At 42.5% G+C, this 13,646-nt stretch overlaps 1 protein-coding gene across 1 annotated transcript in view; it reads left to right on the forward strand.

The window, feature by feature from the left end:
* YEATS2 (YEATS domain containing 2) overlaps positions 1–13,646 on the forward strand; it is a 46,236-nt gene that overhangs the window by 21,757 nt on the left and 10,833 nt on the right. The window contains 12 exon segments of the mRNA XM_030455923.1: positions 1–65; positions 1,132–1,305; positions 2,491–2,551; positions 2,554–2,748; positions 3,391–3,552; positions 5,075–5,190; positions 6,224–6,379; positions 7,082–7,255; positions 8,557–8,749; positions 11,645–11,776; positions 12,051–12,149; positions 13,101–13,212. Coding sequence (XP_030311783.1) covers positions 1–65; positions 1,132–1,305; positions 2,491–2,551; positions 2,554–2,748; positions 3,391–3,552; positions 5,075–5,190; positions 6,224–6,379; positions 7,082–7,255; positions 8,557–8,749; positions 11,645–11,776; positions 12,051–12,149; positions 13,101–13,212 — 1,639 coding nt within the window.

A 13,646-nucleotide genomic window follows, 5' to 3' on the forward strand; every position in this document is an offset into this window, starting at 1 on the left:
TTGGGAGTCACTCCAAGTGCAGAGCCCCCAAATCAGTCACTGGAGGACTTGGAGCTTTTACAAAGGTATTCCTCTTGGCTTTTGTGCTCAGACAAGGAGCCCAAAAATGCCATTGCATGTGGACTTGTGCCATAAACTGTGGAACATCCAGTGCACGTAAACCCCTTACTGGAACCAATGTGTCACAAATTGTCACAAGGGCTCTGGTAGCAACTTTCAAAAATGTATTTTGCTTTCTTTTTCTATCCTTGTGTACCTATGGTCTTTCTTTTTGTCTCCTCTTGCATCCTTTCTCATTTTTCTTTGAATCACTGTCGTATTGAGGCTGATAGTTTAAAAGCTGTTTTTAGTGGGATACAGTAAAAGGAAACTGCAGTAAATCTGTCAGGAACTTCTTGAAAAACATGACACTGATTTCTGAATGTCAGATGTTGCCACTACTGAGTATGTTTGCTTAAATATTACCATCTGGAATGTGAAGTTGTTTCTGGCAGTATTAAGTGGTCCAAGTGAAAAAATGGAAGAATTCTTCCTACCAGTTGTAGTGGCCTGCAGCAAACACAAGAAATCCTCAGCCTTTCTTGTGCTGCTACTCCTGGGAATTAGGATTAGTGATTAGGATTAGTTTCTCTTCCCAGAGAAACGTAAAACATAGGCAAGAGAGTAATGTCAGCTACAATGATTCACAGTATCTATAGCTATAGTATCACTTGTAATTTTGCACGATAGAAAAGAGGTTTAGAAAGTATTCTGAGCAGGAGGGTGTTTAGAAATTTGAAACCTTGAAGTGTTGGGGCTCCATGCTGAGATGTAGGGCCTGAAAAAGTTAGGTCTGGTCAAGTCCATTGTTAGTATAACTAGTAGTTCTAATACTGCTAGTAATTTCTGTAGTTTTGCAATTTCTGAGCATCTCTCAAATCTAGAATGCTTGGTAAATGCAGACTCCTCCAGCACTCTTGAGAAGCCCTTGTCTTGGAGCTGAGTTAGAGTCAGCTGTGGTAAGAGCCAGATCTGAGTTGTAGTGCCTGATCCCTGCCCTTTCCTGCAGACAGCCTGCTCCAGAAATGCTGCCTGGGGATTTCAGGTGGTTGCTTTTCTTATTTTTTCTTTTTCTTTCTTCTATTTAAAAAGGTGATAATAAAGCAGGAGCCAGGAGAGGTGCCCCAGCAGCCCCAGCTGCCAGTGACAGGGACAAGCACTCAGCCCTCAGTGCAGCAGTATGTCACTGTGAAAGGCAGCCACATGGTGGCCTTGTCACCACAGAAGCCGCTTGTGAGCACAGGCGAGGGGACGGTGCAGTCTAAGGTATGAAGCATTGATAATACCCAGGTCTGGGCTCTCTTTTTTGTGGTTTTATTGCAACATTTGGTGCTTCTCTTTGGGGTGCAGGGTTGCTTCTGTCTCAGCCCCAGGCAGTAGTACTGTGCTTAGCTTGGTGTCCCCACGTGCACAGAGTGGCTCGTGTCATGCTCACCTGAAGTCCATGAGAAGGAATTTTTTTTGCATTTTGGTGTGTATAGGAAACATCTCCCACCTCTGTCTGACCCATGGCAACAGTGGGGAGGAGTGAGCTAGAGCCTGTCAGCCCAAGAAGTTGGCTTCCATCCTCACTCAGCTCTTGCCTGAAACTCATCCAAGTCTTTCCATAACAGGAGTTGAGTTCTTTCTTTGGACTGCAGTTCCATGATGAAGAACAGCTGAACAAATAGGGAGAGGGCTCATGGCTGAACTAGAAATAGCATGAGGTGGAAGTACCCTGCTCAAGTGTTTTATTGTGGGAGCCTGTGCCACTGCAGTGCTGTGTGACAGGAATGACAGAGCTTCTGAGGCATGGAAACTGCGTAGTGACAAGGTGATAGACGTCTGAAATTTTCTTCCTTGCCTGTTTTCCTTTGTGGAGAGAGTCAAATCACATGCAAAGCATAAGGAACTACATATTGGAGCTTTCACTTTTGCACAATAATTACACGTTTGCATTTGCAACAGTTCATTGTCCTTTTTACTGGCTTACTGCCTGTTTTGAGCTGGGTACTCAGGTTCATGTTTGCCTGCAGTAATTGTGAACACATAAAATTGGGCACTGTTGGATTTCTGCTTTGAGGACATAGTTTTCCCCAAGGAGCCTGTTTCCCATGAATATTTTTGAAGTTAAATTTCTGGATCTCTGTGCCTTTGCCAAGGCAAGCTTTAACCTTCAGCTGGAATTATTGCCATTGCTTATATATTGGGAAAAGATGGAGTTGCCCTGTAATTTAAATCCACTTCATCTTTTGTAGGTGCTCAAAAATCCCAGTTGTGTTGAGCAGTTTATCTTTTTTACTTAGGGTTGGCCTCTTGCCAGTTGGATTTTGTTTCACAAGGAGTAGCCTTCATGCATGACAAGACAGGTAGAAAGTGTTCTGACATGTCTAGAGGTGGGGGAAGCCCGTGGGTCAGACCTGACAGGGTTGCTCTTGCCAGCAGCACTCATTCCACCCGTGTCTCTTGCAGGTTGTTGGCGTCCCGGTCGGTTCTGCTTTGCAGTCGACAGTGAAGCAAGCGGTGGCTATCAGTGGGGCCAGATTCTTGTGGCAAAATCTGGCTCTTCAGTAGCAAAGGCTGTTGGTCCAAAGCAGGTTGTGACTCAAGGTGTAGCCAAAGCCATTGTGAGTGGAGGTGGAGGGACGATTGTTGCTCAGCCTGTGCAGACTATAACGAAGGCTCAAGTTTCTTCCACAGGTGCTCAGAAGAGTACATCTCAAGGCTCAGGTAATTCTGCACCTTGTTCATAGCTAATGATGGGTGGACTTTGAGCTCTGTGATGACTTTTCCAACTGCAAAAATGGGGTATTATCTGTAATGGGGAAGAAAGGAGCATAAAACGGAAGTGGAGATATTCTGGGATATGTGCTAAGAGACCCAGTAGATTTTCATGGAGCCAGGTCTCATGTTTCTGCCCAGCATTGTGGTCCTTAGGTGCTCAAAGGGCTCTGCATAAATCCAGCCAACAAGAGCTCTTGATATTGCAGCTTTACATCTTCTTCAGAGCTCACAGCTACAGGAGTGTGGGCAGAAGCACCCCTGCCTGTTTGTGCACACAGCTGGCTTGAGCTGAATGTGTTTGCTCAGGATCTGGGCTGTATGAAAGGTGTTGTGTGGCCCTCTGGACTGCAGTAAGTCTGCAGTCCCCATGGCTGTGCTGCCTTGACCTGCTTGTGAATAGATTTTTTTTTTCAAACCTACTAAAATTTTAAAAAGCCTGTGCATCACTAGTGAATTTAATCTGTGTTTAGGCTATTTTATGGATTACTAGAGGCCAGATGCATGTTAGTACTTTCATTCTGTGCACCTCTCAGTGCTTACTACTCTCTGAAAGCAGTCCTTTTACTTCTTTGTATTCTTTCTTTCTAGTGATGGCTACACTGCAGTTACCAGCCACCAACCTGGCAAACTTGGCAAACTTACCACCAGGCACCAAATTGTACCTCACCACCAACAGCAAGAATCCTTCTGGGAAAGGAAAACTGCTTCTCATACCCCAGGGAGCCATCCTGCGAGCCACAAATAATGCTAGTTAGTCTTGCAGGGAAATCTAATGAGTTAATAATGTAATCACTGCATAATTTAATATGGTTGGCTTTTTTGCTAGAAAGATCCTGTGGAAGTCAGCATGGGGATGGAGTTTCTTTGTTCACAGTAACATAGTATGTGGCTGAGATTTTAAGGCTGAGATCTACAAATGTCTGTTTTAGATGAGGTTGCTTTTCATGTGGTGCTTTCAAACGTCTTTCTCTCTGTGTTGAAAGCACACAGTATAATTTGCCTCAAAATTTAGCAGAGGATTGTCTTTAACTCCCCCTTGTGGTCTGTAGGAAGAGACAGCTGCATTTTTGTGATATAGAACCGAGTCAGATTTGAATGTAGTTGTGAAATATATTAATAAATAATTGAATGGCACTGAAGAAACTAGAAACATAGGAAGCCAACTTTGAAAAAGGGAAAATACTATATCTGTTATGGGGGAAAGAAATTTGTTTTATACTGATAGGAGGCTTGGCACCAAGCTTTTGAGACCAGCAGGAACACTTTTTTGATAAGGGACTTGTGAATGAAACTTGCTGGGATACACTTGGAAAATAACATTACTAAAATAGTTCCAATGGGTACTACTTTGTTTAGAGTGCATTGTTGCTGTATGGAAAGAATACTGCAGGTTTTGGTCTATGTAGAGTTTTGTCATGATCCTTCTCAAGATACTTCTTTTCAAGCTGAGAGTTTGGATGGGAGGTGGACTGAGTATAAACTTATTGTTCCCAGTTCTGATACTGGCAGTGAGGAAGAGGTATTACTTAGTTTAATGTGTAAGGCTCTAAACACCAGCAATGTGATGGTAGAGTGCATGTCACTGAAGAAGCAGACATTCTTATTGAAGGTATTTTTGGGCTATAGAACTTGTGATGGGGTCCGCACTGCGAGAGATTTAGAGAGAAAGCTGGGGCAGTCCAGCTTTGACAAGGCAATAATCTTACATGTTGAGGAAGAGCAAGTACTTGTGTTTTTTATGACAGAGCCGTAAATATTTTTTTTACCCTTGTTTCTTAAGGAGAAACAGCAAGAGAGTCTGATTCATGCTGTTCTTTCTGGAGGCAGAGCAATCTCAAAGTGTTACTGCAAATTACCCCATCTTGGTATCCATCATCTAATACTCAGTTAACAAAATTGGAACAGACAGTGAAATTTAAAATTAAGAAGCTGGTAGGATTCAGAGTGTTTTTAGGGTCTTTTTCGTAAACCTACAAAAACCTGATGAAAAGACTTCATCAGTGACTGCATTTTGTTTTGACAGAAAATTCCAAACATGGAGTTTTCTTTTTCATGACTGATTTTTCTTTTGTTCATGACTGTATGCTGAGCTAGGAGAGAGCACAGCAGCACATGTGAACTGTGCTGTACTGAGTAATAATGTTACTCAGCTGCAAAATCTGTGTCAGCAAATGTTTTGAAAAATGTTTTCAATGACTTGTATATCCAGAGATGCTTTAGCAGCTGACAGTGTGTGGTTACCAAAGGGTCAAGCCTTTTCTTCTGATTACAGGTCTCCAGTCTGGTTCTTCTACCAATAGTGGAGGAGGAGGAGGAACCCAAAGCACAAGCAGTAACTTGTCACAGCACCTCACCTATACATCATACATCCTGAAGCAGACACCCCAGGTCAGTGACATAAGCATCTTGGTTGAAGTAGATGGACATGTCAGGCTGCAATGGTGTTAGGTGGGTGTCCTGTGCTTCTGTTCTACATGAAATGTTCTTGGACTGTGGGATCTAGATGTTCTCTAACAACCCTTGCCTCTCTTCCGTCTGCCAGGCACCTGCTTTACCACTTGCTGTTGCTATTGGCACATCCTTGTCCTTCATCTTCCCTTGTAGGCAGGCTGAAAAAGCAGCACTGAGTAAGGCCAGAGTAAGCAGTGGGTGGTGAAGAGACAGAGTAGGGTAAGAGCCTGGTGAGAGGGCTGCAAGGGTCGCTGAAATGAGAGGTGATAGGACAGACGTGGTGCTGGAAGAGCTTTCTTACACAGTAGGATTTGTAACAGTTGTAGGAAAGCACAAGAGATAGCAAAGAGGAATTGTTGAAGTGAAACAGCAAGGCTGGGAAAGGAAGAAAAAATGATGAAGTAGGATTGTCTGAAGGGACCCGTGTGCGACACTGAGTGAATGAAGGCTCTGAAAGATGGCAGCTAAACAGAGTGCACACCTCCAGTTATCACTGTGATTTCTGCATGCTGAGCTCTGGACTTACAGCCTCTTTGGAGGAACTAAAAGCAACCTGAAGTGAGGTGACAGAATGTCTTCTTTTGTTTTGCCCAGCGCAGCTGTAGCTTCTCTGATCTTACATGATAAGCAGCATCAGGCACAGGGAGTAAACGTGAGGAGCATGAAGTGTGTTGAAGAGTAGTGGATACCTCTTAAAGACAAGGAGACAAGGAACTATGACTTTTTCACCCTAGTATCACCTAGTATCAGTATTTTCATTCCCTAGTATCGAAAGTATTTTTCAGCTCTGAGAAGGTCTGTCCAGCTCTTAGTACAGACGCATACTCTGGAGTGTGTAGTGCCATGTTTTAAAAGGTGAAATGTTGATATTGCTATATAGCTGCAGGCTTTTATCCTGCATTGACACTCCCAGACTTCTCTTGGCTCTTAACTGTGGTTCAGAGTGTTAACCTCCCTAACTTATTTTCAGGGTACCTTTCTGGTGGGTCAGCCTTCTCCTCAGAGTTCTGGGAAGCAGCTGACTCCAGCTTCAGTTGTTCAGGGCAATGTAGGAGTTGCAGCATCTTCCACACAAGGACAAGCACTGAAAGTGATAACTGGACAGAAAACAGCTCTCTTTACACAGGTAATGTGCAATGTGTTTCTCTCTTGCCAGTTAGCATTGTGTCAGATAAAGCACAGGAACCATGGACACACACTGAGAGCTGTTCCTGTTGTGGTTGCTTGGTTTTCCTTGGTTTTCTGTACAATTGTGATGCTGGCTCTAATGTGATGTGGGAAATATGTGAAGGTCTGCTTCCCTATGCAGGTACTGAACCACAGTTTTCTAGCTTTATTTTGATTCTCAAAGTGGGCCATGTATAAGCTTGGGTGGCTAGTGGAATTAGAGAAGTGAATACAGTCAGGTGCAAAAATGGGCTTAAATATTTGAACCTTACAAATGAGTCACCTGCTAAAGCTCTTTATTTTGAGGTCTGGTGTACCCCACAGATGTCCTTCATTTAAAAATGACTATGTGTTTCCTGTGAAGTTTAAACTTGCTGAAAGTACTTGGCAATTGATTACCCCCAAATCAAGATTGATAGGAATGTTTTTGCAAAGTGAAGAGTTTGATAAAGCTGATTCTGAGGTGATAATTTTATTTGAGCTATTATTGCCACAATTTGCCACTTTCCAAAAGTATTTTGAAAATATTCTTCTGTAATACAGAAAAAAATTGTCATATTTGTTTTGTTGTTATTGTGTTGAATTTGTGTTTTTTTTAAATAATATTTTAAAAAATCTGAACAAATGCACCTTTTTCCATATGCCACATTCATTTTCAAAGACTGCACCTGGTGGACAGACATCCCTGGTGAAAATATCAGATGGGTCTATAAAATCAGTGCCTGCTTCATCCCAGCTCTCCAAACCTGGCACCACTGTGCTGAGAGTATCAGGGGGTATCATCACCACAGCTGCTGCTCCTGCCATGGCCCTTCCCACAAACGGGGTGGCCCAGGTGAGAAAACAACTTTGCCAGTATTCTGTAATACGTTTGCACTCAGCCAGTATAATAACCATGAAAGGACTTCTGTTGGGTTTTTTTTTCCCTCAATGGTATTCTTAAGTCAGTATTGCTGGTGGGTCTGTTCTTATTTGTGTCCCAGCACAGTGCACACAACTCCTTTTTTGTTGGGTTGTTTGCTACTTGGCATGAAGTGATAATCTGTGAAGAAACAACAGGGGAAGAAAAACTGAGACTTGCATCTTCTTGCTTTTAATGTTGTTAAAGTACAGGTAGATAGGGAAGGCTTTGTCTGAAACAGCTTTTGCCATCATACAGATCAGATTTTTGAGGCTCTGCAGCCTTCAAACACCAAACCTGGTACTGGCACAGAAATGGGCAGAAAAATGTGAAATGCCTGAAGCTTTGTATCCAGCAGGCTGGTGGAAACCAGCAGTATCTAGCCTGTAGGGCTGCCTTTCTGACATGGCAGATTCCCCATGTTGCTCAGTGCTCAGTCTGCCATCAACAGACTTCAGAGGCCAACAGTGGCCAAGGTTTTGTGTTCCTCTCGGTCCTGACTGTGTTCAGAGTCCCTGCAACAGTGCAGCCCTGGAACAAGGTGCCTCAGCACAGTGGTTTGGTAAGGTGTGTGTGGGTCCTCTGCCTGGAGGAGAGCAGGAAGGACGCAGGAAAAAGGATTCTAGTTCACTGGGAGGGTTCCTTCAGCCTTTCTGCTTTTGGCTGTGGAGAGGCAAAGATGAAACAAGCAGGAGTTGAGACCATGCTTCACTCAGAGGGCTAAATCCTGGCATATGTGGCATATACAGGGGAAGATGCTGAAATTTGGATTAAATGGTACTCACTGCTTTTACATACGTCAGTGAAGCTGCAGACAGAAATTTTCCATCCAGCCTCATAATTTCAATTTTTTTTCCCATTTCTGTGCCGAGACCTCTGGACTTCTGAGCAGCAGGGAAATACAAAACATTCCTGGGGTGAATTTCTAGTCTGATGGCTTCCCTGCTTGCTGAAGTTAAGGGACCTGGATCCAGATACTATCAAAGCAGTTGTGGTAGCAGCTCCTATGAGCATGGTTTCACTTTTCTGCTTGAAGCAACTTCCACTCTATATGTACCATCATTGTATTTGGGATTTTGGATATGTACTTAAAATCTCTTGCTTCTTAATGATTAACAGATAGATATTTTGGTTCTGCTACTTCTAGATATTGCCTTGTTGTGCTTATTGTTGAACCACCTATAACATAAAAAGGAATTTGTCATCTCTCTCTGCCTCATTTTGCAGCAGATTAGATAGTGCAGGGTTCCAGTTCATCGTCTTCTGGAACTCCTCCAGCAAAGACATCTGGACAGCAGCACCAAATCTGTATAAGCCAGAGCCCATCAACTTCATCAGTAGTGAATAAGGCTGCAACTTCCACAGTTGTAAGTGTTGCTTCTTTGATGACCACACCAATGCCTGTGACTGGAAAAGCTGCAGTATCAGGTATTGAACTCCCTTTATGCCTTTCCTGTAGAAAGTTGGAATCAAGGCAGGATTCCTTTAGATGTCTTCACTGCAAATGGAAGCACGTAGTCACCTGAATTGTGAATATCTAAATAAGTTAACTCCTGCTTTTTAAAATGTATCTTATTAGCATAATTTTTGCCTTAGCCAAAGAGATGGTCTAAATAATTTGGCATCTTATTCACATCATTGGGCTGACTGTTTGTCACACATAACCGTGTGAGCTGCCCATTGGTCCTGGAGTATGTGGTTTTAGTTTTCATTCCAAGTTCTTGCTAGAAGATGCATTCTGCCACTTCAAGAGCACAGTGTGTCACTGACTGCTGATTCTGTCAAGGTACCAGCAATACTCCAGACTTGATTAGTTTGCAAGAGTGAAACTCCAGTGCTTCAGAGAAGCTGCATGAGCAGAATTTGGCTCTGAGGCTTTGCATTGATTTTCTCTCTGGCTTGAAAAGGAGAGAGATGCTGATGAGGAGAAACAGAAGTTGAAATCCACTCAGTAGAGAGAAGTAGACTGGATGTGGAATGTTTCAGGGTAATAAAAGTGGACTGCCCTTACATACAGGGGAGTTTTCCTTGTTCAGTTTTGTTGTCTCACATTATCTTTTGAGTCATGGAGAGCAAACATAGCATGGCTAATTTGAGTATTATGGGTTAGTATTGGAAATTTTCAGTGTGGATGGATTTACCTGCTGGCATGCTCTGTACACTTGAAGTGCTTTCTCACAAAGTGGAAACGGAGTAAAATACTGAAAAGAGTGAGGAAGTCACACTGAGCTCATCTGACAGTGAGCAGCTCTGATACTTTAAAGCAGCTCTTCTTGTTTCTGAAGTACAGTCTATCAAACTCCTCCTTTTTTCATCACTGGCCTTTCCAAGAGCTCGAAAGTAAACAGTGTAGACTGCAATTCTGCAGTAAGCAGCTGAATATTTTCCTCTTTACAAAGAAAAACAGCAAGTTTTGATTTTGTTTTGTTTATAAAACATGCCATTCTAAATAGCTTTCGGATTAAAACTTCCACTTAGGTAAGAAAATGTTATCTAGATTTTGTTTTGGTTTGTCTTTTGGTTTTTGTAAACCTGAGGCATGGATTTCATTATGAAAAATTATTTCTTCAAGCATCCCAAAAGAAGCAGTGTCTAAACCACATGTTATTTCAATGTAAAAACAAAACTGTGTTAGAATTTTTGAGATTTATATTTTCAGAGGTAATTTTTCAAAAGGCATCTCAAATTTCGCTTTGTTTTGCAATGAAAAATGTCTCCCACCCATCAGGCTAATAGGATTAGCTGAAAATGTCGTCGTTCGTGTCCCTTGCTGTCCCATCCTGGACACATCACATACTTGAGACGTCCCCCAGGGGGACTCTTTTAAATAAAGCAGTTTCTCAAACTGTGGTAAACTGTTCTGGAAGGAGATTTGCAAAGCCATGAGCACTGCCTCACTTGTTGGAGGGGCTGTTTCTGTGCCTGAGGAGACCTTCAGTTCACCATTTCACATCCCCAGGAGATCTGCTGAGGGTCAGAGTATCACAGGGTGGCCAGTCACAACTGAGCTTGGCCATCTCCTAGGGCTGTGTCTTTGAGAAGTCTGGAGGAGGAAGGAAAGGTTTTGACCAAAATGTGTAGTAGACAGATTTCTTAACTGAAAATGTGGGCTTTTATTTAAATTAGTTTTAAGTAGAATGCACTATGATGTTTTAAAAATTAAATGGTAATACTAGGTTAGCCTTCTTGCCTGGTGGTGAAAGCCTAACTGACTAGTGCTGTGCACCTTTCAAAACCAAGAGACATCTTCACCAGACCTTGCATATCTAGTGCTTGGGAGGCAGCTGTGTGTCTTAAGAAATAATAATAAATTAAGAGGAGGATGGAAACTTTATCTCAAAGCAAATTGTGAGTATAAAATAACCCTCATGAAAGCAGGAAGACTGCTGATCTCTATGTTCTGAAACGCAAGCCTATTAAATTTCTACAATCTGAGTAACAGCTACAGATTAAATACCATTAAATTGAAAATAGCCAGTTTACCAGTAGAAAGGATGGGCATAGGCCCAAATCACAGTGTTAGAGAGCTGGCTGTGGTTGCTTGAGGTGTCCTCATTGCAGAGGAGGTAGATGGTGGACAGGTAATGGGCACTACTCACCTGTGGCACTGTGACACAGCTTGGAGCTGTGCAGGTTTACACCACAAGTTGTGGGTTCTGTTAATATTTGAATGTCCTGCTTGTTCTTTCAGCCTTGGGGATGGAATAATTGGGGATGGAATTCTGCCCCCACTTCAATCTCCCCACTTGATAGTTGAATTAGCTGTCTCTATGGGTGTGCTCAGTGCATGTTACAGGACACTCAGGTTAGGTATGTCCATCAGGCTTTGTCACACGGAACACAGCTGATTGTGCTCTGCTGGTTGCAGTGGATTCTGCTGAGCTGAGTTGCAGGGGTGTGTGTGGCACTTGGGAACCTCAGTGAGAGTGGCTGTGTAAGAACAGCAGAGCTGTCAGTCACTGACTTACCAGGCCCTTGAGCACCAGGTCCTGTTCTGACAGGAGTGTTTTACTCTGCTTGAGCCTGCTCCAGTTAAAAGCTATGTGTTGCTTTTTGATTAAGATTACTCACATAATTAGGAAACTTGCCTCACAAATACCAGTGCTGTACAGCTTGTAATTCCATGCACACTGTGGTGCAGCACTCCAGTGATTTGTTTGTGTCAGTAAAAACTTGTCTGACAGTTCACTGAACTGTGTTTTTTAGGAGGGTGGCAGTGCTAGTTTAGGTGCCATCCTAATTCAGGCAGAAAGAGAGAGAAGTAGCTGGAGATAACAAAGTGGTGTGTTTTATTTAACATTTTGTCTTCCGTTCTTCTTGCAGGGTTGCTAAAAATCCACTCAAATCAGTCTAGTCCACAGCAGGCTGTTCTGACAGTTCCCAGCCAGCTTAAACAGCTCGGTGTAAACACAGCTTCTGGAGGTGTTCAGACAATACTCATGCCTATGAACAAAGGTAAAGGGCAGAGGAGGATGACAGATGGTGTTTTGAAAATCCCATTTGACACAGGGTTAGCTCATGGGCACTGTTGGATACTGGTCCAAAGTTAGAGGTAGAAGAAAATGAAGTGAGGAAATTCATCCCTAAACTTTGTGCTGCAAACACTGTGTTGCTTCTGAACATGGTTATTTGTCAAAGTGTATGAAGTGTTATTAATTTTTTTTCCTTTGTTGTTCTGTTTGGGTTGGTTTGTTTTTTTGGTGGGGGGTTTTTTGCTGTTCCTCTCCAGTGATACAGTCACTTTCTGCCAGCAAAGTTTCAGCTGTTACACCTGTCACAGCATCAAGTACGGTTGTTCCTAGTCCCTCTGCAGCATCCATCACTAAAGGTAACAAGGAATTTCTCTGTAAGATAAGTAGTAGAAATAAGTTGATGCTGCTTTAGGCAGTGGCCTGACTATGACAGTAGACCCTGTGACTTTAGATTGCTTTATTTCCATTGTAAATAAGGTTTAAATCCAGTAAAAATGGCATCTGGGGACGGGGAAATTACCCCATCAACAAATGTCAAAGCAGCAGCAAATGCAGAGAGAAACAAGGATGTTAAAGAAAGCTACCATTAATACCTTAAACATGAATTGTTTCAGTCCATATTTGTAGAAATGCTTAGAGCAGCAGGTATGTAATCACAGTTACTGCTCTTCTTTGAATGGTGACTGTGGTGAAATGTCCTGGAGAATGCTTTCAAGCAGCACCAGATGTAAACAGCCCCTGTGTGTGCACACAAACTCAGACACATACACACAGTACTTCCCAGAATAATGCAGAGGCCAGAGCTGAGATATTCCAGGCTCAGTGCTGGCAGAACTGTCAGGCATCTCTCCCATCCAGAGGAATAACCAGACTGCCTGGTCATTCTAGTTTGGGAAATGTCTTTCTCTCTCTCTCCTGCTCCTGTCTCACCAGAGATCTGAATTGTCACTTCTTGCTGAAACTGCTAGTATTTTTCGGTACAGGTCTTTGTTTACAGGAAGGACAATGTACATTTGCAGGCAGTTCAGTGAAGTTCAGGCAGTCACATGCAAAACATCAGCAGCTGATGATGCACATGCAGGTTTTACAGGAAGGGTGAGATGTGAGCATGTTGAGATTTGGGTGGCATTGTGTTCTGGTGGCTTCCTCTCAGCAGAACTGAATGGCAGATTCCTTCATCATAAAGAATTAGACAAATGTAGTGATGATGTGTGAGCCCCTTTGTCCTAATAAGAGTCTCACAGGACATTATTTATCAAGCTGGCTGGTACTTCTTGTCTCTTAAAATGTGTTCTGTTTCTTTGAAGTTAAGATGGAGCCTGATTCAACAGGACAAAACTGCAGTTCTCTGGGTACCCAAGAAGGCCAAGCAGAAATAAAAACAGAAGAGAGCTCTGAACTTGGGAATTATGTTATCAAGTAATTGTTCATTTTTCTATGATCTTTGAAATACCAAGAGGAAATTAATTTCTAGGGGTACATGCAGTAGTGCTGAATTTGACAGAAATGGGTAAAAAAAATCTCTGATTCTATACACTGCTATATCATTACTACTCCAGTTGGCTGACATTTATTTCATTGTTTTCTTCATAAATAGATTTGTATGCTGGGCATACAAAGGGGGGGAAAAATATTTTAAGATTTGTGATTGCTTGTGGTTTGCAAGGTAAAACCTCTTATCATCCACCACTTGTATGGTTCCCATTGGCACTGTGTCCTTACTGAAGGCAAACTGCCCCCTGAAGTGCAGGTCAGAAAAGGGGCATCTGAAATAAGAACTATTTTTCTTCTTGCTTCTCCAGTCTTATTAAGCTTATATATTTCTGTAAATAATTGGTCTAAGGGCTCCCTTT

This window comes from Calypte anna, chromosome 9, assembly GCF_003957555.1.
Source record: "Calypte anna isolate BGI_N300 chromosome 9, bCalAnn1_v1.p, whole genome shotgun sequence".
Lineage (NCBI taxonomy): Eukaryota > Metazoa > Chordata > Aves > Apodiformes > Trochilidae > Calypte > Calypte anna.